Source organism: Etheostoma cragini, chromosome 11 (genome assembly GCF_013103735.1).
Source record: "Etheostoma cragini isolate CJK2018 chromosome 11, CSU_Ecrag_1.0, whole genome shotgun sequence".
Classification (NCBI taxonomy): domain Eukaryota; kingdom Metazoa; phylum Chordata; class Actinopteri; order Perciformes; family Percidae; genus Etheostoma; species Etheostoma cragini.
The window spans coordinates 13,520,387-13,547,177 of record NC_048417.1 but is presented as its reverse complement, the minus strand read 5'-3'; the positions used below and the strand labels follow the sequence as shown (position 1 = coordinate 13,547,177).

General features: G+C 39.1%; 2 protein-coding genes across 5 annotated transcripts; one reads left to right on the top strand and one right to left on the bottom strand.

The window, feature by feature from the left end:
• Positions 1-895: 895 nt before the first annotated feature.
• On the top strand, positions 896-4,867 carry LOC117953233 (FAST kinase domain-containing protein 5, mitochondrial). 3 transcript variants are annotated; one of them, XM_034886058.1, is made up of 2 exons: positions 896-1,091; positions 2,182-4,867. In XM_034886058.1, exons 1-2 carry the CDS (start codon positions 1,036-1,038, stop codon positions 4,622-4,624), a joined length of 2,499 nt encoding a protein of 832 aa, XP_034741949.1. In that variant the 5' UTR covers positions 896-1,035; the 3' UTR covers positions 4,625-4,867. The 3 variants fall into 3 exon arrangements, with proteins under 3 accessions (XP_034741949.1, XP_034741950.1, XP_034741951.1); XM_034886059.1 differs by having other exon boundaries at positions 1,031-1,097; XM_034886060.1 differs by having other exon boundaries at positions 1,065-1,097; positions 2,175-4,867.
• Positions 4,868-19,161: 14,294 nt separating this feature from the next.
• On the bottom strand, positions 19,162-25,907 carry slitrk5b (SLIT and NTRK-like family, member 5b). Of its 2 annotated transcripts, none has more exons than XM_034885717.1 (2): positions 25,650-25,907; positions 19,162-25,217 (listed from the first exon to the last, which is right to left on the bottom strand). In XM_034885717.1, the coding sequence occupies exon 2, from the start codon at positions 25,159-25,161 to the stop codon at positions 22,558-22,560; it is 2,604 nt and encodes an 867-aa protein (XP_034741608.1). In that variant the 5' UTR covers positions 25,162-25,217; positions 25,650-25,907; the 3' UTR covers positions 19,162-22,557. The 2 variants fall into 2 exon arrangements, with proteins under 2 accessions (XP_034741608.1, XP_034741609.1); XM_034885718.1 differs by having other exon boundaries at positions 25,659-25,907.
• Positions 25,908-26,791: the final 884 nt, after the last annotated feature.

The window sequence follows — 26,791 nt, the reverse complement described above, 5'->3', positions numbered from 1 at the left end:
CTGACCTTTAGGATTAGTTCAGTCAAAAAAATTAGAGTTATAAAATGCAATGCAATATCTAATTACGTATGAATGCCAATACAATTTGCTTGACGTGATTTTTGATCCCATCCTTACAAGCAATACCATAGCTCACCCTAAAAAAGTAAATCTTTCTGAGCCGCTAAACAGATGCATACAACTTAAAAAAAAAAAAAAAAAAACTCAGTCGTTGCATCCTGGTTGCAGTTTTTGGGGAGAGGAAAAAAACATTTGTGTGCACATTAATACTTAGGCTACTGAATAATGGAGAAGGTTGTCGTGTCTGTAAAAGACAAAAAAAACGTAAGGAACAATTGGACAAAATAAAATAACAGAAAGTACCAATTGACTTGCCTACTCTTTTGTTCTCATTGGAATTTGTTTTTGACAAAAAGGTTTTCAGTTGCAAAATGCATATTACAATTATTATTTAATCATGCTGGTAATTTAGCAGTTGGCTTTGTAAAAGATTTGGTTTAGTGTTATAATGTTATAGCTAAACATAATGTTATAATGGTATAGCTATGGTATACACAGTTTTTTGTTATAATATCTTTTTTTATGATTTGGTTTGAACAATTATGTTAAACATATTTTTGCCATAATTCTTAAAACCGCTTCTTCAATGATGACGCTATGCTGCCTTTTTTGTTGTTGTTGAGTTCTGTCATCCTGAAGTTTGAACCTACCCGTCTGCCGTAGGTCATGCTCCATTCAGTCATGTCTACTTTCCACGCCTGTTTCCATGGAAGTCAAACTAAACTGCCAGAATAATGGTTTACTACGAGTCCTACACGATACTTTACACACATGTATTAAATAAACCAATGTGATAATCTATATTCCAATACATTCTTACAATTTGTACAATAATTTTTCTGTTTTCTTTGCACATCAATGCTTACATCTTCGAGCCAATAATGTCTAGTTTGTTTTATTTTGAAGGAGGGAGTACTTGAGTTCCGGCGTATTTGTAGCATACTTGTGGATTTAACGCTTCCTTCTCTGAACTGCATGGGTGTTTTACATGTTCAGACTGCTAAAAACAGTCCCGTGTTGATGCTCAAGAGGTAAAGGTTACATGACATAGATGTGTGTAATGTGATTTATTTTAGAATTCATTGTGCCGGATAGCTAGTTAGCAATTTAAGCCTAAATGAACGTTACTTGCTGTTTACCTGACACCACATTCCCATTCTGCAATGTGGCTGTTCCTCTACGAACGTTCAAACGTGCATGCATGTCAGAGCATTGCAATTATACACAATAAGCTATCTTCTAGTTTAAAAGATGAGGAGGTAGTCACCATGGTTTAGATTGTACAGTAACGTTAGCTGAATGGTGTCTCTACTTGTTTAACCTCGATGTTTGTATTCAAACTTTTAAAATCTATGTCTGTCTGGTCTAAAATCTGGCCAAAGGACTACTCTTGAAAACTAGCCGACTGGCTAACACTGGCCCATTTACAGAAATGATAATTAATGTGTGTTGTCCTTTATAAAAATTAAGAATAATTAGTGACTCTAGTTAAGTGTGTGTGTGTGTGTGTGTGTGTGTGTGTGTGTGTGTGTGTGTGTGTGTGTGTGTGTGTGTGTGTGTGTGTGTGTGTGTGTGCGTATGGGGGGGTTCACTCACTGAAACAAAAGGTATTCTGGGTTTCAGGCAGGAAATACTCATAATTATTTAGAAGCAGTGGTGTACATAGAAACGTAGCTTTAAATAGCACTTAATATTACTGTCTATGTCTTGGTTTTCATCAAGAGAAATTCACTTATTTCAATTGCCTGACAAGATATGTTTACCTTCATTTTTGAGAAATGTACAATTAATTGGATATTGTGACAGTTTGGTATGGAAAAACCTTTTGTATGCACATTTTTTAAACCATAATATTCCATAAATGTCAAGTAAAGTGTATAACCTATACAAAGTTTTATTGTATTTAAATCAATTTGGAGGTCCTTTAAAACTGGACTCCATTATTACTCCAAATCTACCTTTCCTACTCTTTTAGAAGCAACCTTTTATTCGTCTCTTGACATCTTAGACCAACCCAGAAAACTCAAAAAAAACCATTTTGCAGTAAATTATGACCAGGCATAGTAGGATGGCATTTGCTTGCTGACTTTTGAAATCCTGCTTTTGTCTTTTAGCTGTGAGGTTGATGGCTGCCTGTGTGCTGTGTCGACGGGTGCCCAGGCTATGCTACCTCCCAGGTTTGAGGAAGGACTCTACCCAGGCTCAGCTTGTGCCTGTCAAACAAGAGAATGAGACTGATGATCACAAGGGAACAAAAGGGCAACACCAGGATGCCTCTTCTCAAGGAGGATACAGGCTGTATTACAATCCTTCCTTATATCATCACTCTGTGTGGAAATCTGGAACCTTCCAGAGCCAAACAGATATTGATGAAGATGAACAGTGTGTCTCCACTCTCACACCTTCCTTCTGGCAACAGTGCAATCGCTACAGTGTCAGTTGCTCGCGGCACCTCTCCAGCTCAAAGAACACACTTCTTGACTTAGCTTTCAACAAAGGCCCTGAAGCTGAGATGCCATCAGTTTCACCGTACTACAGAAAACCCACACTACCAGATGTTAAGGTGGATACACGTGCCTTCCTCAAATGCCGGCCAGGGTATGCCGCCATAGCCCTTGACCTCAACCAGCGGCCTCGCCCAATCGAATGGGAAGAGGCCTTGCCGCTGCTCCAAAAAGTGACTATTTTAAAAGGCAGCATGAAACCGTCTGACGTGTCTCAGTTTCTTGGGGAACTCAGCCGCTTACATCCAGATAAGCTGTCATTAGTGAGGAGTGACCAACGCTTCATCATGCTCCTCCGGTATTCTGTGGAACACCTTCGCCTCTTTAATCCACTTCAGCTGCTGGAGGTGCTGCAGTCCTTTGTGTGGCTGGGCATGCCCTGTGCCCACACTGTTCTCGGGCTGTATGAGGACGAGCTGAGCCGCCGGGCCAACCAGATGAGTTTACACCAGTTGCTTTTAGCTGCTGACTTGTGGCGTTGTATTGGGAGGCAGGTCCCCCAGTTCTTACAGCACCTTTTTGATTCAGCCCGTCGGCACCTGGGACAAATGGGGGTTCCTGAGCTGGTGCAATTATTGTATATAATGGGAGAAGGTAGGCGGTGCCCCAAAGACTTGATCCATCCTGTAGAGCAGCTTCTCATGCGTCATTTACAGCAACTGTACCCTGAGGAAGTTGGTGCTGTATGCTTGGGGCTCTTTAAATCCCAGACTTCAATATCTGATGGTTCAGTGACTCGCATTGTTGATAAGGCACACTCTTTGTTGGAGGAGATGAGCGACTTTGCCATGGTGAATGTGCTGAAATTTCTGCGTTTCAGCTACCTGTATCACCGGGCATGGCTGCAGGCCATGGCACAGGAAGTTCCTCGACGGGCCCACAGGATGGGTGTTAAGGGGCTGATGCATGTCGCGCTGGCCTGTTCTGCACTGCATTACCGCAATGATAACATCCTAATGGCAATTGCTGAGAGAGTTCCCTCTCTGGTGCCACACTGTAGGAGCAAAGACTCATGCAAACTGGTGTGGGCCTTTGGCACATTAGGCTTTCTCCCAGTCCAGAGCCCAAGCTTCTATCCAAGCCTCACAGAGGCCCTGAGGAGGAGGAAGGCTGAATTCCAGCGTTACCCAGAGCATCTGCTTACTGGTCTTCTTGGCCTGGCCTTTGTCTCTCAGTTCCCAGAGGACCTTATTGCATTTGCTTTGAGTCCTGAATATGTCAATTTAGCACTGAAATCCACACAGCTGGAGCTGAAAAAAGACTTGTTTACTCTAGATGAAGCTGTGGCTCTGGAGTTGCCTCAGTGGAGGGGCCCGAGGCTGAGCTGTGAACTGAGAGAAGAGGTGACAGAAATGCTGTGGAAGTTTGCTCAGTCAGACGTGTGTCAGAAGCCAGAGGTTCAGGAGGCAGAATCTGCTCTGCAGGATCTCCTCGGAGGAGAGAAGTTTGTATGTAAAAGAATGATTCTCCCCCACACTCGCTCCATTGACCTGGAAGTACATCTCGACACCACTGGACAGCCGATACCTGTGAACCCAGCATCCCACACAGCCACACTATCTCCAGAGAACAGTTCATCTACATTTCCTTCTCATCAGGGTTGGGGGAGAATGAATATAGGAGTAACTATAACTGAGGAACTTTTAGCTCAGCTCATGAACAGCAAAAACACCCCAGAACCTTTAACCCCATCTCCTACGGTTAAGCGGCCTACATCTCTTCACAGAGTGGAGTCTGATGAAGGTGGGAGACTGTTTGACACAGGGCTCGACCTGACCAGTGACATTATAGAAACTCTTGTCAAACCCAGTAGGCGAGGCTCAGCTCCTCAGAACTTCAAAGGCACAGTCAAACTTGCTATCCAAGTTTCCAGCAGGAATCACTATTGCTACCATTCACAGCAGTTGTTGGGCCTTCATGCCATGAAGAGGAGGCAGTTGAAGTTGGCTGGCTACACGGTTGTGGAGCTTAGCCATCAGGAGTGGTTCCCTATGCTGAGGAAAAGCAGGGCTGAGAAGCTGGCATACCTGCACTGCAAAGTCTATAACAGTCTGCGATGATTATCAGGAGTCCATGCATCCCCGTACTTTGGCTTCTGGTCATTTGTTTGGTTGTTATGAGTATGTACAAAGCTAAGAAAACAGTGTTTATTAATGAGCAGCATGTCTGTTTTAACCCACCAACCATTGACCTTTTTTACATGTTTAGTTCAAAACACTTTTAGGATGTTTGATTAATGATTTTTGACATTTCAAGATATGTTTGGAAAAAATTATGGAAATTAAAAAGTATTTAACTCCTCATTGTATCTGTTCTTGTTGCAGGATACTGTGTCTAAATCAGGTTATAGTAAAACATATTTTTTAAATACTGTAAGTTGAAAGATTTATTGACTGGACTTGTTGGTTAAATTAAGATGAACTGATGATGTTAAACAAAAAGAAATACTGCCAAAAGTGTTTTGAAAAACATTTATATGGCAGGTCATTCAAAACTGGACCTCTGAGCACCCACCGGTTGCAGCTCCACTGACTCTGACAAATGAGTCATATCACACTGAGATACAATTGGTGTTCCCATGTTTGACTCCTCTAAGCCGTTATTAAATGACTTTGTTCTGGAAGTCATCCACCAATCTATTTTTCTGCAGCAGGATTAGGGACTGTTCACAGATGTCCCTGTTTGTATTTTTATGTAGTTTAGAGGAATAAAGATAGTGTCCTTGTTCTTTTGAGATGATTGTTAGATATGAATTTATTAACTGGTGTAAACTGTAAGAGACAGTTTGTGCCCTTGGTATAAAACCCGGAAGCACATACAATTTTTCACCACATGCACACCAACATCACAGCACTACACAGACATTCATACAAGCGGTGATTGGTCTGGAAAACCAACTAAGATCTTATGGAAATACATGGAACCAATAGTTTTAACTGCAAATATGACTAGGACTTATATTGATCAAAAAGGTAAAAAGTGGGTCAATTTACCCGTGGAACAGCACCTCAGGGGCTCAAAGCTTGGGTTTAACCTCTACAGTACAAACTCAAAAACTTACCATCTACTCTTAACTATTGTATCCTAAGAAATCATACAAATAATGCAAACATGTTTGTAGAACTAAAACATGCAAACACTTAAGACGTTTCTGAAAAGCAAGACAAAATGGATTTTTAGTTGATGGATATTGTTTTATTTCACAGGCTTTCCAATGCATAACCATGAATAAAAATGTGAAAGATGTATATGTATTAAAAATAAAAGAGTAAAGAAAGTTAAAAGCTTTCCTTATGTTTTGCTGACTGTCACATCCAGGTTTGGGAACATCCGTAAGCAAGATATCCTTGTTACTCCCTGAAGAAAAATTGGGGATAAGACCTCGGTGTACGGACACTCTGGAGAGACTACAGGTGTCGTGTTCCCCTTAAAATGTGTCCCCTTCCCCCAGAAACCAATGTTAGTGTCAGTTGTCCCTATAGAAGAAAAAAACAGCTTCAAGGTCTCTGACTATGAGGCCTTGTGTCAAGGAAAGGCAAGACAATGGTGCAGGGAGAGTTTTTAATAGAATGCCCATTAATGCCCAGACACAACAGCTTAGAGAATTAAAGAGATAATGCCACAGCATAAAGACTTAAGTTAGATGATTGTATAGCATGTATTAACCCCATCCACTTCATGTCTCTTTGTTGATGCAGTAGAGTGGAAAGTAGAAACCTAGGCAACATTTGGAGCAGTTGATTTAATAACATTTGGTTATTGGACTGAATATTTAAATTTGGACTACTTTAACAATGGACACAGACTTTTGATGACAAACAAACTGCCCTGAGTCTCTTCACTTCTGCCTCCTTCCCTCACTTCCTTTAAGTCACTTGCTGATGGGAGACGGTGGACTGTAAGTGGGAGACAAGTGGTATAAAGGGAGTAAAAGGAAATGAGCAGTGGGAGAGACAAATTCAATCAACATTACATCTGCCAGCATGCGTGGGAGCTCTTGATGACCCCCTTAGGAGAAGCTGGAGGAGGCTGCTGGGAAAAGGGATATTGTGGTTGTTCTACCAGGCTGAGTAAGTTTGCCAATTTGCCAACAGAGGGCACTCTCAACATAGGAAACGGCACATTACATCTGACTGAAAATGATAAAATAGTCTGTAGTATGTTTGTAGAGTATTTTCATGTAACTCATATTACTATAAAATCAAGGTGTGTATCTCTGTGTTTGAATAAATAGTTTAACAAGCAGAATAACATAAAAGTAATATTCATTTGAAATATTGCTTACAACAGCATCATTCATTTGCTGAAACAACAAAAGAGACAGAAGCACATTCAAGCGCAGTAAATACATTTTTTACAAGGTAGAAACGACTCAATAAATATCTCTGCTATTCTTCAGAGATCAGAAAAACTATAAAAGAGAATTCACATTTAGGCACTTTCAAGTCAGTGCCATCCCCGCAGCTACAAATTTCACACTTGTGGGTGTGCAGGATTCATTTGAAGTTGAGATGATTCAGTTTCTCATTTAGCACTACTCTCTTTGGAATCAAATGCAACTCATTGGGCAGCCAAAATAAATCCCTTATCCACGTAGGTAGAAAATGTTACCTCTCTCACTGATGTTGTGTGTCAACTCTGTTATGTTTTCAGGTTGACGCTAACAAGGGCAAATATGTTCGGGGAAAAGGGACCGCCTGCCACATTGCACTAGTTTAATCAGAGTGTGTGGACTAATGGTTATCAATTTATATTGGATCATTTTGCTGATGTTATATTTTATTCTGAATAATCTACCACGCAAGGTGCTAATCGTTCTCTTAATCACGTTCATGACTCACCAAAGACAAGGAATTTAGTGAGTTAACCTGCTATAAGAGAGAGACACGGAATTATATTGTCATACTGCTATGCAAGACAACACAACAAAACAACAGTAACTAGAGAATCACCATTAGACTTAGACACCATTGTCAAACGTGATCAGTATTTCACCCATTAATGGAGCAGGCACTGGTGGAGTGAATGCTCTCTCAGTAATCCCTGTCTTATTTGCATTTCAATTCTTTTGCTTTTCTCAGCCAGGAAACTAATCCAGCCTAGCCTGAATGTTGCCTAAATTTGCATCAACATTTCTTAAATCATCTCAACATAGAGATACTACTGTCTGTCTGCTAAAGTCCTTAACTTAGCTTATTGTATAAGACAGACAAATCCTGATGTCACATATTCGTTAAGCATTTATGCAACACCTTTACTACCAAATCCACTCTGGAGACTTAATAGAGTTTGAGTGAAAATGATTGTCCATGGAGAGCGACGACAAATGAACCCTATCACAATTTTTGCACAATGATGTGAATAACTACTCCTGAATGTCCCCCCTCAGTGCCACTTCCTATCTGACCCCTTCGGTGGCATTCAATAAAGTGTCTGGATCCTCGCCTTTAAGATTCTAAACACACACACTCTGCTAAACCAACTACTGCATGGATGCGACTGATAGGGAGTGTTTGCATTCAGCCCATGTCTTTGCTACTATTAGACCTTTATTAACTGAACCAAGTTCAAGATTTGCTGCTTGGTTCCTCTTTTATTAGGAGCGCAACCTTTTCACCTCAAAAGCACAGTGGATTTAGCTTGATTTCGATTGTTAGTGTTATATTTTTGGCATCTCAAAAAATCAATAAAGACAATGTCATGCACTAATAAGCTAGTCTTCCATAGAAATATAGTATGTGACCATTTAACCAGGGACACTGACGTCATATTAACACATTTGACACAGCAGTAGGATTCCAAAGATTCCCATGTAAGTGCAAATCTTGCTTCTCACGATGGATTTAGTTAATACAGGCTATCCATAGAAACAGTTGGCCCATGAGAGTGATCCATCATGACCAGAAGACACGATAAAGAAACACAAACACAAACAACAGAAATAATTATAATATGCAGCTTGGTTACTCAGTTCAAAAGTTCAATATGAAGAATAATTTGCGAAGGAGAAATTGTAGTAATTAAAGTGCGGTTGTGATTAAAAATTCCATCGATCGTACTGCAGGGGCTGTTTTCAGCAAGCTTGGAAAAGATGAAGGTGTTGGGAGGGAAAACAGTTCTGTGTTTTCAAGCTAATTAACATTATATGTCCACCTCCCTGTTTGAGACATGTTCAAGATGACAGCAGCATTGTGTTGCATAACCACCTTGCTGTCCCTCTACTCACATCATTTGGTCACACCAATTATTACTGCTCGAAGCACTATTGAGGTAAACTCACTAAACCCAGTGGAAGTGCACAGCAGAGTCACTGTAATACAGATCCCCCATGGCATTTGCAGAAGGGTCTAAAAGTTATAATAATTTAACTTTGTCGTTAAATCAAATTCCTATTTTGCTACTATTTATAGCTGGCATTTTTTCCCAGCAAAAGCCTTTTTGTGTATTTGTACACTGTAATGGCCTCTCTACATTGGAGTTTCAGGTTACTAGTGGAGTCCGCCTTGCTGCAGGATTAAAATTTGCTAACTACGCACATGGGATTCACAAGAAATGATGGATGCATTTTGGATGTGATAAAGTCGGTCTTCTTTATCAAAACAGTTTGTATGGGTGAGCTGTATACAGATAAAAGAAGCTTCTGTTGGATTTCCGGCAGAGTAGCCACTCAAGGTGTCTTTGCTGTTCCTGCTGGCTGATGCATGTGTCGGTTGAAAGTGAACTGTTGGACTGTATCAATAAAACACACTTGCTATCACTGTACAACCAGTAACCCCAGGTGTCACCAAGTCAATCTTGTGTACTAAAATCTTAGGAATTATAACTTTAAACTTGGATTAATTTGTTGGTGGCCAATTCGAGATAGCTTAACTGTCACATTTACATAAAAGTAAAGTTGCTTACTTACTCATATAAAGTTGTGGCATGCACCTGGACAATATACAGAAAATCCAATATTCACTCATTCAATCCCAAGGGAAATATATGGCTCTTCAGCTACTAAATGCTGTTCACTAGGTTGTTGATAACAGTGTCTGCCTGCCGTTTGGTGCTGGGTAGGTAGCGCACAGCTGCCTGCTGCTGCTGGTAACAACGTTAAAGAGCAGTAACCGTTTTCTGGCTATGACCAAAACAATCAGTTAAAAGATGCTCCACAGATCCGAGGGGGACTGTTGAGTCCGGTGATAAAGTCTTGGTTTGTTGCAGTGCAAATTACAACACTATACAATCATTTTATTTTATTTGTGATCTAAAAATGGAAACACCTGTAGTATAGGATACTGATTAGTGCGGCAGGTATAAACTGTAAAAATCAACCCTTAAATTTGTGTTGCTAATTACACTCATAAAATGCAAAATGCTTTCTCTGCAGGATGGGTGAAGATGAGAAACAGCTGGAAAGGACAGACCAGAAGTTTTGAGAAATGATCAATGACATCCTTATTTGGGCACATTTAGCTCAAGCTCAGTACACCAGAAGAACATGTATAAGGATACAGCGCAATTGCAGAGTGTTGAATAAATCATAAGTCTATTCAAGAACATTGAGTCATCGCATAAGATAGCAATGGCACAGATTACTGAAAGGCTCTTCTCATCATGTTTATGTTTATCCTGCTTTTTCATTTCTTTCACACTAGAAGCACATCAAGCCTGGTTAATATCAGTAGCCTATGTGGCTATATTTAATGTTGGCAGTTGGAATGAGACTTAAGGACATGGAGTTCTTCTGTTTGTATATTGTATTTATTTCACGTATGAGTGTAATATTCAGTGCTAACAGAAATAGAAGCAGAAATGTCACAAAGAGGTGATGCGGGAATTGCAACATCAGGAACTGGAACAAACATCCAACCATGAAAGTAATGTCTCTGACGCAAAACCAGTTTGTCAGTTCTATGTGTTTTTTATCTAAAAGTTGTATTAACTGTAAAATAGAATTAAAATGCTGCAATAGCGTAATCAGAATTTGTGTCGTGAAATAAAGAAGTACAGATATTGTAATGGTGTTGCATCGATTGATGCACAGACAACCACTTAGACTGAATAAAAGATGCCTACATTCCTTGCTTTTGAGCACACAGGAATCATTTTCTGCTTAATGGGAATACATATTTTAGTCTGTAATTAGACCTAAGTAACCCTGGCAGACATATTTAAAGTGATGGGTTAACTATTGCGTAATGGTTCATTGCATTATTTCGAACACTCAGGATTCAGGCAAACATGGAGACAGATGCACACACGCACACACACGCACACACACGCACACACACACACACAAACACACACTCGCACACACACGCACAGACACACGAGCGCACAGTACATTTTTAAATTAATCCTGTCCTTACTGCATTATATCAGCAAGAGGAATACTGGGGAAGACACTTGATACAAGAGCTAGAGAAATTTAAAATCTTTCCAATGTTCCAACTTCCTTTTATAAATAATTGACGATTTTTACAGTTCATTCACATTGCCTTGACATTGCAAAAACATTGTGCTATGTTGCACATTAGTAAAACATTTCCATTTCCAGATCATGGCGATGAAATGGTGTACACTGTATTTACAGTGTAGACTTTGTTACAGTAAATCAAATACCAACCATACCCACCTAACATCAAATAATTACTAATGGCCATTCTGACAAAAGTGGTGTGCAACAAGGACATTTTTATATGTTACAGTAGTTGCCAAAGTGCAGCAATCGGACTGAGAGGAACATTTTATATGGGTGCTCAGCTATCAAAAGGCCAAATATCAGGTCACACAACCAAAACATAGTCAGGAAGATTCACATTCAAAAGTGAGACTGAAAAATAGGAGCTATTTTAGTTTCCCCAGAAATGTCAAGTCTTAGAGAAACTGCACTTCCGTATTATATTCCACAGACATATTCTTTTACATTTTCAGAAATAGCAAATCAATGACTCTCTGTACGAATGAAGGACATTTTATTGTTGTCTTTCTCTCTCACCGTTCTGCTTATGCACTGTGCTAAGCCATAACAGGATTCTACAGCTGTCAAAACCACATATTTATTAGATGTAACTGTATGGCAACCCAAAGTGGTTGACCTCATTTATGAGGATTGATGCATTATGGGACCTTCTGATCAGAAAGGGGTTTTAATCATTTCTGTCTTTGTGGCTTATTGCTTATCAACATATCCTGCTGCTGATTAGGCTCCATTCCTGCTTTAATCCCCACAACATAATTATACAGGAGATGTCAGACTTCGAAGGACGCTCTTATTTTGCGTGTGGTAAATCCAAGTGTGAATATTTGATGTTGCCATCCTCCTGTGCCATAGAAATCCAGTCTCCTGGGAGGGAGACAAGGACACACGCAGGGAAAATGCAAGGAACATGTGATTTATACATACATACATGAACAAATCTCATGTTGAAAGATTAATAATCCAAGTTGAACCATGCCGTATTTCTCGTGTGATGAGAAATATTTAAAAATATATTTTCTATGGCTAAGGGAAAATGTTTGTTTATTACTGTCTGTAATATCTGTGACTAAACAATAGTCCATAAACAAAACCTGCAATCATCACAGCAGGTGTTGTTGCTGTACAAGCAAGGGCTTGGCTGATTAATGTAGTTAATATGCTTCTGTCCTAATAATAACATTGTAGTGTGAGGCCATACAAGAAGTGCTATAAGTTGCCATAGCAACCAACATTTTCCCTGCTTGACTGTTTTCCTGTGAGTAGATGTTGCTTTGATCTGGTAGCCAGTGGCTAGGTGAGGAGTTTCTAACTGTTTTATAACCCGTGGGAGAATTCCCCCTGTGTTGGTAAAAGGGCCAGTCAAGATCACAATAAACACGGTGATTAAAGGGGAGGAAGTCATAATCTGTTTGCATGAATTCACATCATCTTCTAGGAATTGATTGTTATCTTTCAAAGGTCTTGGAGTATTCATTGCATGAAATATAAAAGCTCACAAACACAAAAAGACATGTTGTTCTTTTAGTTCTTAAAACATGCTGTGTCAATTCAGAATGTTTGAATATGCATGTAAAACTCCAAACAAACTCAGGTATTTTCAAATATGCAGGATATGTGATGAATTATTAACAGACATTGTGAAATCTAAAATAGTGTCTTTGAATAATTCATCTTACATTCTTATGAGTTTCACATTGCAAATCAGTGTAGAAATTGATTGGTACCAAACATTTTTTAATATTTTGTATTTCTCTTAAATCTATAATGCCTTTAAATTAGTTTGCTATGCAGAGGAGCTACATCCAACCCAAAGCAGCTCTAGGGAGGTTCTTCACACACTCAGCATGCTCAGCTGCAGCAGGGGGCTCTGCAGGGTGGTACAAAATAGATGCTCTTTTTTTTTTCTTTCTTCCAGAGGGGCTATAACTTAGTTTACACACGATTGTGTCGCCACAAGAATGTACTGTATTTTCAAGAGTAGAGCAGCATGTCTGTGCCTAGTGGTAAGCTCACATTCTTCTGTGACCACAAACACAAATACAGACCTGTAACTAAATTGCAATTCGGTCTTTACAAGGAAATATGTCATTTTCTCCATATCCCTACACACACGGTTACGCTACTAGCTTGCTTTGGCTTTCATAAATATTAAAATATTTGTATTAGATCTTTCTAATAATTCTAATGAGGCCATCACAGTCACATTGTTTCAAGTATAGCCTACTTTTCTCTTCACTGTCACTGTGGCTGAATGTTGTGCTGAGTGAGACGGAGAGTGTCAGCCCTGCAGTCACCTGAGTTGCTATAGCTGATGCTGCAGTAGTAGCAGATGCAGCTGTATTCAAGATTCATCAGGGATTGGCATTGTTCTCTTTGGATGTGATGTTCTGAACCATTTTAGTGCTAACCTAAGCTAGATGGCATAACTCTTTTGTTTTTGTCTGTGAACTAAGATACATGCCGGTGTTTCATATCCTTTACCGCGTTGTGTTTTCAGAAATATCAACAAAAAATATGGTTTGAAAGCATTTGTGGTGCCATGCCCTAGCATGACAATGACAACATGTTTTTTTGATCACAGGTAAAAATATCACATTCATTATTTATATTGTTTAAAGAATGCATGAAAGAACAAGATGCTTGTACTTCTGTGAAGTTGTACTTGAGCTAAATGAAGCTTGCATGGCAACACATTGACAGTGTTAACATGCTGATGTTTAGCAGGTATAATGTTATTACTGTTAACCATTTTATTTAAATGCTTTAATGTTTCAACATTTGCTAGTTTGCTAAAGTTAATGGCGCACCAAAGTAATTACATTTCATCCTGAGGGGGACATGAAAGTCTGGACCAAATTGAATGGCCGCTAAAAATGGGGGTTCGTTAACCAAGTTCTAAAAGCAGGCAAGGGTCGTAAGGTCAAATCCGGCACACTTATCCAGGCAGAGGGAAATAAAGGCTGCGATGCTACATCAGATGCAAAAATAGATAATCTGGCAAGGACTGCCAGGCAGATTAGGGAAATTGAAAACAGGTGAATATGTGGGCGCTTTGCTGTTGTTAGAGTTACAGTTATTAGGTATAACAGAGCAAGCTAAAGAATGAAGAGGGTAAGAGGGTTTAAAGTGTAAAATTGTTTGGTATGGTTAAAAGCAGTGTTGATTTTTTTTCATTAACACTTCTTTCAAATTATTCAAAAGGCATACATTTTTTTTGTAGAAAAGTTAAACAATACTTGTCAAAACTGGTGAAGTCTTTTAGTGGTTGATTGGACAAATTTGACATGTCTTTTGGGAATTCTGGGATATCTTGGCAGTCAACCAACAATAGCCTGTCAATTATCCAGTCAACAGTGAACCGCTGAGGTAGTGTCTTACATAAATTGCTGTGAGCTTCATCAGTATTACCACAGCTGACACATTCTGGCAGCTCAGTCTTTTAGCTTGTTAGGAGTTGTGTAGTTGCATGATATTTAACCCAAGGAAGAACTTGAAAGAACTGTTTTGATGCACTAGCCACCAGCTTGCAGTACACAGCCTTCAGCAAATAATGCTTCCCAGTGTAGTTAATGAGGAAATATATGAATGGTCAAATGTAGGTAATGCTGAGGCATTGAGTTACCCCTCTTTGAAGTGCTTCTTTTTGAATATTAATAATATTCATGACCTATTTGGCTACTTCACTTCATGTAAATTCCCGATGGCCTCGTTTCCCTGATGCATTCATAGAAGATATGAAGATGCTATTGGCAAAACAATAATATAATTAATAAGGGAGTGTATGCATAAACTCTGCAACGAGAAGCAAGGATTTGGCTTTAGCACTATATTTACAGTTCTTTTGGACATCTGAACAATTGTGAAAATGAGCGTCAAAGTCAGGTCCTCATTATATTATAACTAAGAAAACTCTGGGTGAAGATATTTGTTTGACAGCTTGTATATGGCAGTGCTCCCTGGGGTTCAGAAGATGGTTACCATACACCCCCACCATGCCATCTGTCTGGACCCATTGTAGCTTGTTGTAAATCCCAGGATACTCACAGCGAAGCAAGACAGAAACACGGAAAAGGGCTTTTTGGAACCACAACCCACTTTCAGCCTGTCACGAGGGTTGAGTATAACATGAGAGCCTTGATGTGCCTTGAACTATAAACTGCTTAAAAACTTATCTTCAAGTTTAAATAGAATAGTGTCTGAGTTGCCACCTACTACACAGAAAGAAAAGTTTTTTCTACTTGATTTTGTAGACAATTCTGTATCCATAAATGTCTCCATGTCTCTCTGAAACATGTGGTTATACATAAATAGGATGATCAATAAAACTGCAGTCTGACTTAGCTTTACAGTGCTGTTATTATAGAAAAGAGAAAAGTTACACAAACTACTGGGTATTGAAAGTAATGGTGGCCAATGGAAGGGTAAAGGAAAAGAGATAAGGAAAACACTAAAATAGAGGAATAACTAGAAGGTATTTACATGTTGGCTTTTAGAGAACAGTGATTTAAGTGGACAGTAGCCTGTTTGTGACATGTCATGGTTTATGATGCAGTTTTATAAACCATGTCCTGTACCGTAAAGTTACAGAACAATAAGCCAAAAACATTCGCGATGATGAGGGTCACAGTAGGTTTCCCTGTCACCCCAAGTGTCTGTTCAGCTGCAGTGTCCTTGAGTAAGAAACCAAATCCATATGAGCTCGCATCATTTATCTGACACTGTGCCAGGGCAAAAATACTGCATTTCCGGAGAAAGATTAACGTGTAAATGGCTTTGACTCATATTGCCTAAATGTAGTTTGTGGTATAGTTATAATCACACATGACAAGAGTAAATTAATAAACTGTTAATGAAAAAAAAAAAAAAAAGTGTTATTGAACTGAAATTAAAAAGGGAAATTGACACAAAAGGAAACGTGAATTTATTCAACTGAAATCAGTTTCACACATTTACAAACTGTTTAAAGTTCGAACACTGCATTGTGCTCAGCTACATTTGGAAGGTTAGGGTTGAGGTTTTCAGATAGTATTATCGTACAAATGCACAGCACTGCACATCCAGTTGTTTCCAGTTCATGGGAACTTCAGTAATCACAATACACAATAGAAATTGTTTAAGAAATAGAATGATAATCTTGAATGACAATCATAAAGTAATAAAAAGGGAAGTGAATCACCAAAATAGCGCAGTGTACCTTTACACTTTTTACATTACACATTTTCTAAGCTGCTGCCCCTTTGACCCAATCCCAGATAAGCGGATGAAGATAGATGGATTTTCTGTGCTTTCACTTCCACTTATCATTAATCTGATACAGAATTACCCACTATCAGGTTTAACCACAACACGTACAATTATAGATTAATGTTATGTGAACTCATTTATGTGCCATTTAGTTCAATATATAGTGTCTGTATGGAAATATTTTAGGGGAATACATATTAAGTCCCCCCCACCATAGAAAGATATTGTCAGATTAAAAACTGCTTGTCAGAACAAATTGAACATTTAAACATTTGTAGACGAGGAGTTAGCTGCCTTCCTCCATCTGTCGGCTCCGTTTTATGAGATGGTCAGGAGAGAGAAGACGGAAATATGCAACACTGCAGCAATAGCTGCACTTGTGTTATGTTAAACTTTAATTCAAAAGTTTCACAGCCAAGACAGATTCATGTTGGCATTTTAAATGATGACACTTCTATGAAATGATTGTGTGAAATAATACAAAATATGACTATAAATTGTTTTAATTTTTAAAATATGCTGTCAATTGAAAGCACAGTGTGGTTGTATTAATTTTAACCTTAAATGTATGCACTTCCCCTTCAGTTTTTCTATTTCAAATGGTCAGTTGCCTCTGTAGAAAATCATGTCCTTTTTAACCGTCTCTCCTCTTGAGTACCATTATTGTTCTGGCAGGGAGAGAGAGATTTGTGTCTCTCCCTCTCTCAACTGAACGAGGAAACACAAACAGGCCCTTTCAGGTCACATCTTTTTCAAATCAGGAGAAGACACTGCTGGATCACCCTGGTGTGCCACATTTATAAATAAACCCACCGTGAGACAAGAAACAGATTGAATTTTTCAATTTAAAGACACATTTTACATCATATTTACAAGTCCATTGAGGCCTGTATGTTGGCACAATAAATTACAGACTAAAGTGTGACAGTCGATCTGTTAGCAGTTATTGTGACACTTTAGGCCAACGTACAGAGCAGGACATGCCCTTGATGTGTTGAAGAGCCAAAAGGAAAAAGGGCTGATAAAAAGAGGATGGATATCAGGCATGGACAGAGGTTAATGATGAGTGACTCTGCAGGGTTGCATACAAGCTGCACAGTGTGCTTAGTGACTGAAGGAGGGACAACATGATATTCAAAGTGGATCATTTTGAAGTGGAGAATATTATTTATTCTGGGTACTGGCAGGAAATCTAAGAGGATGGGTATTATGCATACAACTTACAGTTGACATTGTAATACACAGCACTCAAGAGCTACGAAAGCCTCTTATACACATCAATTCACTTTATTCACAACATTTTATTTTGGCTTTTGCAAAGCTTTATTTTTTCTTGATGTAGAATACCATTCTCATGTTAAGTGTGGAGTACCATAAATGGGAGGATGAAAAGGGATTTTGTCACTTTTCTCAGGTTGGCTGTTATAAGCCTGGATAAGCCCTCACAAATATTAGTGTGTCTCAGACATACTGTTTCCAGTTGTTGTAAATATACCGGCAAAGTTTAACACATTCCAAATCCAAATCCCCCTCTCTGGGTTTTGTAAACACCACTCTACCCCAGCTGCATGACACTTCTCATCAAATCCATCTAAAACAATGGACCTTACGTTGACATACAGCAAGCACACTGAACACAGACAGATGTATTACATAAATTATTAGTTTTGAGTTGTATGAAGAATTTTGAAACAAAAACGTTAAAAGACGAAAAGAGAGGATAAAGGTATTGCCACAGTCGGCTAAAGTCCTTGAGGCAAGCATGAATACACTCTGAGTCAATAATTTATGCATCCAGAAACACATTCAAACACACACACACACATACAAAGTGAGAAAGAGAGAAATGCAACATTGCTGAAAAGTAAAACAGAAGACTGAAAAAGGTTCAGGGACTGAAACGCAGTCTGACACAACAACTGGAACATGTATACTCTACATTTTGCCAGATGGGAGACATATCCAAGAGGTTTTAATCACTGGTACTTATACTGTGTTTGCTTGCCTAATGTATGCAGATAGTAAAGGTCTTTTCCTTCGGTGAATGCTTACAGTCATATGCTGTCTTCACTCGGCCTGACACATCTCTTCAAGCTTACATAATGCAGATCTGCCCTAATTTTCCTCTCCCCAGCAGAATCGGGGTCTTCAAGCAGCTAGGCAACATACCACCATCAATCTGACAAACATATTGAGTCAAAGGTGATCCACTGTGGTTATTAAAATGAACATTATTCAGACACAGATTCTGCTATTTGTCCATCACAACTAAATGCAACGCAGGGCAATGTTTTCCATGCAAGTCAGCTTTAGGTTTTCACCTACGATGTGTACAATTTAGTGACATGCAACATTATACATACATCAATTAAATGTCTGAGTTACAAATTAGTTCACACTCTGTGTTAGCATCGTGCCTTTTGCTCTAGAATTGTTTTTCTGTGTCAGGTAATTGGATGTTTCCATGGATACTGCTGTGTCTGCTCGGAATACAGTTTTTTTTAGCAGGTGTCTGTTTCACGTGCATGCAGATGTGTTCACAGTTACAGTAAGGTCACATATCTTTTTCCCAGCTTTATCTATCAGATGCTCGAGAGCAAACATTTGGAATTTAAAAGTGTAGATGAAACCCAGTTGCCAAAAGTACATTTTGTAATACTGCCCTAGGCATGTTCTATGACTGTTAATTCCCATTTGCCCAACTGAAACCAATGACAATGGGCTTGATCTTAACATTTGAATCAGGTACTGTAATTTTAATAATGTTCTGAAAAAAGTCAATGGGGTTTTGTGTAACATTTTCAAAGCTATCCTCTCTGTGCACTATCATATCTACTTCACACGCCACGGTTTTGAGGGTGAAGGGAACACAGAAACACTGGCATATGAATGCATATCTTTTATTCATCAGCTAACAACTAAAGAAACAGCACATTGTAGATATATTTACCCCACATATTCCTAGTTGTACTGTGGTTTTGCAAGAGACCATGTTTTTTCTTTTTTCAGAGCCAATGCAAGTATGGAAATGCTGATGAAGTGTTCTATTTACAAATCAGAGGTTGAAATAGAAAACCACAGTTTCATATTAAAATACAAACAGAGCAAACAAAAGCAAACAAATTTTGGAGTAAGAATAAGACACTAACTGGATCTCTTCTTCTTTGCAAATGAAACATTTGCACATATACACAGGACATTTCAATTTAACATATTTTTGGATTATCAGTATTTGCAGTCTCACTTGTGACAAATATCGGCATTTGGTCACTGATGACAAAAAGGTGAAAGAGCAAAAAATTACAAATGTCTGTTATTTACAATAGATAGTCTTTTCCATTACACAGTTGCAATATTCTTACAAATTGAAAGAAAATCATGAAAAATAAATGCATCAGATTTTTATTCAAATACACTAGCAACCTAAATTATTTTCTTTTTTGTTATGTGCTATTTTCTCATCTGTTGCATTAGCTTGGTTGCAGACAATTTACCACACATTTAAATATATATATATATATATATTATTTTCAGAACTCAAACAATTGACTAAATTTGGTAGACTGCTCACAATAAAACCATTTTGTCTGGGCAGGTTTGTAGTGTTTTCACCACTGACTTCACAGCAATGTATTGATTAAAAAAATCCATCTAACAAAATATCAACCTGTGCAGGTTTACATCCTGCTGCACTGTGTGACTGTGTGAATGTGTGGGGCAGACATAGTTCAAATTATAAACACAAAATGACTCTGAACATGTGAAAGGCAACAAACCAAAACTGTATACTTGATAAACAGCATGACTAATGCTGCAGTGTAATGCACAGTGACATGCAGACAGGTTCCAAATGCACCATGTCCTCTAATTAGCTGAGTTAAGATGATAAGTTCAGTGCATAATACTGCATATGAAGTGAATTTACTCTGTGTATAAAGTTTGATTTCCAGGCGTATACTATTGACTCAGAAATTGGTCTGACTGCATTTTGACTGGATGATGGGCTTAGATCCTTTAGAGCATGTAACATTTTTTTGTGAATTAGACAACTTTATCCATTCAAGCATGTATTTGTTTTGCATTCAATCTAGAACCCAAAGCTCTTGCAAACCTTTACACATTTGATACACTACCAATCAACCCCCCTCCCCCCCCCTTAAAAGGAGAGAAAAAGACACTACTAATTGCAGATTTCATGCGCCCACAAATGAAAACAAACAATGCCAAATAATGAGACATTGTTTTTTCACTGTGACGCAACACACACAAATCCACTCAGTATTCCCCTAAAAACACAGGTAATTAAAAATATATAAAGTTTTAGAAAAAATGAATTATACAAAATGTGGTTCCAAAGTACCTTTGAATATTCATGAGTGTTACATTTTAAATAAACATCTATGGGATGTGATATTATTAAATATCATGTTTATGTTGGTTGGTGGCCGAGAGGATGAGCTGTTGGCATTTTGTACAGATTGTCTAAGTATACTCTATATATCTATGCATAGTGCAAGCTTTTTTAACATGATGTACTTTTATGTATACAGTTATCAAACCTACTTCTATGGCTATATGCACGTGTTACCATGTTGTGCATTTCAGAAAGTGACATCATTGTTAACCTGTATAAATTGATAGTGCATTTTTTGTAAAAGAAAGAAAAGAAAGAAAAGAAAGTTTCATAAAGATATGCAGTCATTTAAAATATGTTTTGGGCCTGAGACCAACAGATTTCAGCTGAATATCAAACAGAAGTATATGGAGAAACATGGACTCTTATTGTATTGCAAATCTACTCAAATGTATTGCAACTAAAAAACAATTTTCGTAAAGGTATTCCGAGATATAGTGAAGAAAAAAAGATTGTAATGGTACAATGAAAGACAGGAATGTCCTTTGACGTACTTCTCTGAGTGTCAAACTTTCATATTGCATATATTACGAGCTGATTTCTTTTTGTGAAGTGCTTTGGTTGTGGTAAAAATAAATGTAAGACACTTACAATTCATCATTTTTCGACAAGTGTGTTTTCAAGCTAGATGTTTGCCAGAAATACTGAAAGAAGATTTGCTATGAAAGGCTATATCATGCATCACAAATTTGATGCATGATTTAGCCTTTTATAGCAAATCTTCTTCCAGTTACAATACATCTGGATATGGCTGTGATTGTAATCTATTAGTTACAACATTTCTGAGTACAGTTACAACACAATGATATATAATTAAATACAAGTACAACCTGTGTCCATAATCCACAAGTGCAGTTGGTTTGAAGGTGGGGAGGCTCCAAGGGAAAACCACTGATTCTGTATGTATTTTTAGGACACGTTCATTATTCTCTCTTAAATCTGCAAACAAGAGAGCAGAGATTGTCTGGCCTCATACTCTCTGATTTGAGATATTACATTGGAATTTGTTTTGTGATTTCATACATTTAATATGATCCTCCCCGAGCTGTGCATTCTGGAGGAAAAACTGCCTCCTCAATGTGTCTGACTCCATTCTCCCCTGAATTACAATTTCCTAGATGCGGGACTTTTGTCAACACCTCACAGGTCAAATTCATGGTCACAGATCAATTTACCTGCAGACTAAATTTGATTTAATCTCTCTTGGGAGTTTCCTTTTGACTAAATTTGCCAGAACTGCGCGCCATACTTCTAATTGTAACAAAAAAAATGGTTTATTTTGGCATAAGAACATATCATCTGGGGCACCTGGGTAGCGCAATTGGTAGAGTGTGCCACCATGTACAGAGGCTCAGTCCTCACCATAGCGGCCGCAGGTTCGGTTCCAACCCCTTATACCTTAGTTGCATGTCGTCCCCCCTCTCTCTCCCCTTTCATGCCTAAATCAAATAAAGGCCTTAAAAGCCGAAAAACTAATCTTTAAAAAAAAAGAACATATCATCTGGACGCTTCATGAGCACTCTAATTTGAGAGTAGAAATTCAGTCACATTATTGTTGACAAAACAACTCCAGGATGTATTTTATGTAGGGATGAGTCATAATAGCCTCAGATTTCTGGTTGCTTGATCATATTTACACATTTGAACCAAACTGTTAAACACCACAGGGGTAAAGGGATAAGTGATACTTTAAAATGAGTAGTTTTATTATTCCATCATGTGACAAGTGATTCCCAGAAATAATCACAATATATTTTACCATCACAAGGTGATAAAGTAGTTCTGTCTGTTTTTTTTAAACATGGTCGGATTCCTGATAAAAAAAGGATACATCAATGCATCCGCTCTGAGCATCAACGTCAAGTCTCCTAAAACTGTGTAAATGTTGTTCGTTTTTCAAGAACCTCAAGGTAATCCGGATCAATATGAAGCTTTGCTTTGAGTTCCCAGTACTCACTCCTGTTGGGCTCCACATACACTGCACTTGGTGATGCACAATAGAGTATTGTCTGTTGTACCCTATCTGGGTGCATGTATTGATGACTTGCATCAAAGTCTGAGGTATACTGACTTGACAAATGCGCTGCATGCCTGCATGGTAACGTATTGCTGTAGCGTGTGTGCTTGTCAGGCTCATGTACATCTCTGTAGCAACACTGATCACCTTGGTAAGAGCTGGAGGGCTTGTTAGGTGGCTCTGGAGTGGTGGCGCTGTATTCCGAGCTTATTACATTACTGGCTGCTTCTTCGTCTGAGTTACCCAGAAAAGCGCTGCTCAACTCGTCAAAGTCTCTAAACCTATCCGCCGATTTGCTCTCCGTTGGTGTTTGGGCAGAAGTTCTGCACGTGGATTCTGTGGGAGGTGGTATGTACTCATATACATGTCCAGCAGATGTTCTGACTTTGGGAATGGATCCCTTTTTGTAAAGGCCATATTCCATGTTGAGAGAGCTAATGCAAGCATTCATGGAGTTATTGTGCTCGTTTTGACTCTTTTGATGTTTCTTTTTCATTACCACGAACAATCCTGCAGCCACAAACACAGACACAATGAACATGAGGAGGAGGGCAAGAATCATCACAGACAAAGGAATAGCGCTGGATTGTGTGTCAAAGTCCAAGGATGTTTCAATGGTGATAGTGCTGCCTGGAAAAGATTCTTCAGAGGGTGGGATTATGGAGGCAAGTATATCAGAGTTATTAGGGCAGAAATTGGCTGGCTTAATGTATCTCATGTCCTCCCCAGCTAGCCTTTTAGGCGAACCACAGATGACATTGTTTATCACCGTGCCTGTGCTAAGCTGCTCCAGCCACATCTTCAACTCCAGTATGCTGCAAGAGCAATCCCAGGGGTTCTCAAACAAATCGACTTGCACTAGTGCCGTGAGCTGATCTAGCACGCCGCTGACAGGCAGATATCGCAGATGGTTGTTGCGAAGATTTAGTCTAGCTAATGTCAGGGCATTAAATGTTCCCACTGGTAAGGTTTTCAAAAGATTATTGTTCAGAAAAAGAAGCTGAAGTTTGGGTACATGCTGAAAGGTGTCAGAAGCAATTTCTTTAATGACGTTGTATTCTAAATATAAGAACTGTAGGGTCTCCAGTCCATAAAACATCTCAGCTTTAAGATGGTCAATCAGATTTCCGTTAAGATATAGTCTTCTCAGGTGCGTCAAATCGCCAAATGTTCGGTCATGTATGCGAGAAACTCGATTGTTACCAAGATGAAGCAAATCTAATCCAGTCGCCTCAATAAAATCTGATCGACGCACCACAGGGATATAATTCCCAGTTAAATACATCTTTTTGGGATTGTAGGGTTTGGGATTTAAGTCAGAAATATGCTCAATCTTTCGCTCCTGGCAGTTCACATTCAGGCCAAGGTCTGAAATTTGAAGGTTGCAGGTGCAGGCAGTTGGGCAATCTAAAGGCACAGGGGATTTTGTTTGATATGAAATAATTTGGCCATAATTCTGTGGTTTATTAGATGGGATGCGAGCAGTGGGCCTTGATTTTAACTTGCGTGACTGGTGGGGTCCTTTAGTGGGTCGTGATGAGGACCGTGCAATCCCAGATGAGGTGAAAGAGGCTGTGACATGAGCTGGCGTAGTCCTATAGTATGCATCGGTGCTCAAATGTGGCAGGGGTTGCATCTCATACTCGGCAATGGCTCTCCTCGGGCACAACTCCTGTTTTGAAACCTCATCAAGATCTCTCCCGTGAAGCCGGAAAGGGAACTCACAAACAACATCGCCGACTAAAGCTGTGTATGATATGCTCTCGAGCCATGTTTTAAGAGCAATCAGCTCACATGAACAGTTCCATGGGTTCTCCTCCAGCTGTAACTCCACAACACTGTTCATGTGTTCCAGCAGACCTGAGTAGGGTAGCACTTTAAGCTGATTTCCCCTTAAGTCCAAATGAGTTAATGGTACATACTGGAAAATGTTCACAGGCAGAGTAGATATTAAGTTGTCGTTTAGAATCAGGACCTCCAGATGTCGAAGTCTGCTCAAGGCATTCGGCGTTACATGAGTAATATAATTGTAATCAATTTGTAGATATTCCAGACTTTCCAGGCCAAAGAAAATCTCTTCCTTCAAGGCATCAATTTTGTTATTGTTGAGATGCAATCTTTTTAATTCCTGAAGTCCATTAAAAGCTCCTGCTTCAACTTCAGATATCTCATTATTTCCCAGATGTAATATTGTAAGTCCCTTGTACTCAACAAAATCATTGGCAGATAGCTTTTTCAAAAGATTCCCTGTAAGCAGCAGATGATACTGGGAGAAGTACACTGGGCTTATGTCTGAGATACTTACAACTCTTCTGTTTTCACAGCTCACTGTGAGAATCCCCTCTCTCTCATCACAGGCACAAAGTCTTTGACATGTTTCTCCATAACTGCCAACCATCTCAACAGTGCACACTGATGTTGCACTTAGCAAAACATATGAAATCCAAAGATGCATTTTCCTGCAAAATGATGGCCGTGGTCACAGTCCTGCTAAGGTTTCCTCAGTGCCATCTAGAAATAAAGAAACATACAGTACATGGTGATGTGAAACAGGCAGACTGCAATTGAAACAACTTCCACACAACAAGCTGTAGCCTGCATAAGTCAAAGGTTCATTTGCTGTTACCCTGGGGTAACTTCTATCTGTGGCCGCTGATTTTAAAATGGCCCAAACAAAGCAGGATAAAAAGCAAATCCTTCAAGCTATGTAGGCTAAATAACAAAAAGCAAGGTCAAAGCAAGACATAAGCACATAACAATAGTCTCAATCCGCTCTGAGGGGAAGCCACGTCCCATGTGCTTGTTAAAACATCAGAATACAATTAAATAACCTACTGGTTGGACTGTAGAGCTATGTAAATTAAGGTTAGCTGAGATCTGCTTCACTGTGCACGCTCTGTCAGACATGAGACAGCCAGGATCATTTCTAGTAGAAATTCATACCTCACGCACATTGATGAAGATGTCGGCTCGTTGGGTATTTCATGGCATCTTTTATTTTTAATCCGTCAAAACGAAGGAGGAAACAGGATCTATTCAGTGTGTACGTCGTCTCTAATGCAGCGTAGAGGATGAAAGAAACGCTGATCAACCATAACTGCCAAATGCTTCTCTTTTACCACGCTGTGCCGGAGGAGACACAGCAGCTATGCCTAGTAACTAAAGTTGCTTATTCTCTCTCGCTTTCTCTCTCTCTCTCTCTCTCTCACCCGCTCTTGCTCTTTCTCTCTCTCTCTCACACACGCGCACACGCACGCTCACTCGGTGGTCGGAACGATGTCAAGTCCCTTCATGCACATAGAATCAACCCACTGGAGCATCGATATACATCTCCAAAAAGATGTTGACCTACCTATGGAAAAGATGTCCCCCATTTCCTTTATCAATAATTCACCACCAAGCTCTTGTGGTAAAACGGTTTGTTAAACAGTTTATCACGTTATTCATCCGGGAAACAAAACCTTCACCGGAATGCCAAGTTACATCATCTTTTTATAATCTGTCAATCCTAATATTATGTACTGAAGATGGGGAGCTAGATAGATAAAAGATCACATCTTTCCAAAATCACACTGACAGAGCAGTTTATTTTCATCCCAGCTGCTTTTTTTGGAGATCTTACCTGAGAAAAGCTGTTGATCAAGTCACAGTGCCAGTTGGCCTCCAGGTGCCCTTATGACTTCAGCCAGTCCGATGTCAGAGGTTGTTGAATTATTATGGTTCAGTCGAAATATTTTGTCAATACCCATGTGACAGCAAACCCTTGAATGAACTACCACACAGATTCCATTTCTCATGAAAGGCTGAACTAAAGTGTTTATATGGCCTTCACAGATCAGACTTAATAATGTCATCCACTGCCCAATGCATGAACACACCAGGGCTTTGCCATGATAGGATGTGCATTGATCAAGCAGAAAGCTTGCAAATAATACTCTTGAAAATGTTCAATATTTGTCTGTCAGTTTATCTAAATGAAATATTAAACTATGAGTCACACAGAATGAGTTTGTTTTTACCAAATCGTAATAAAAACCAAATAGTTCTGGCATGAGTTCTTGCAGCAGTGAAAGAGTGAATTATTC

What these genes read in the sequence shown, in the direction of transcription:
- LOC117953233 (XM_034886058.1), top strand. Translation starts at nt 1,036, where the DNA reads ATGGGTGTTTTACATGTTCAGACTGCTAAAAACAGTCCCGTGTTGATG. An exon ending in CCCGTGTTGATGCTCAAGAG is followed by an intron (nt 1,092 to 2,181) that starts GTAAAGGTTACA and finishes TTTAGCTGTGAG; the next exon opens with GTTGATGGCTGCCTGTGTGC.
- slitrk5b (XM_034885717.1), bottom strand. Translation starts at nt 25,161, where the DNA reads ATGCATCTTTGGATTTCATATGTTTTGCTAAGTGCAACATCAGTGTGC.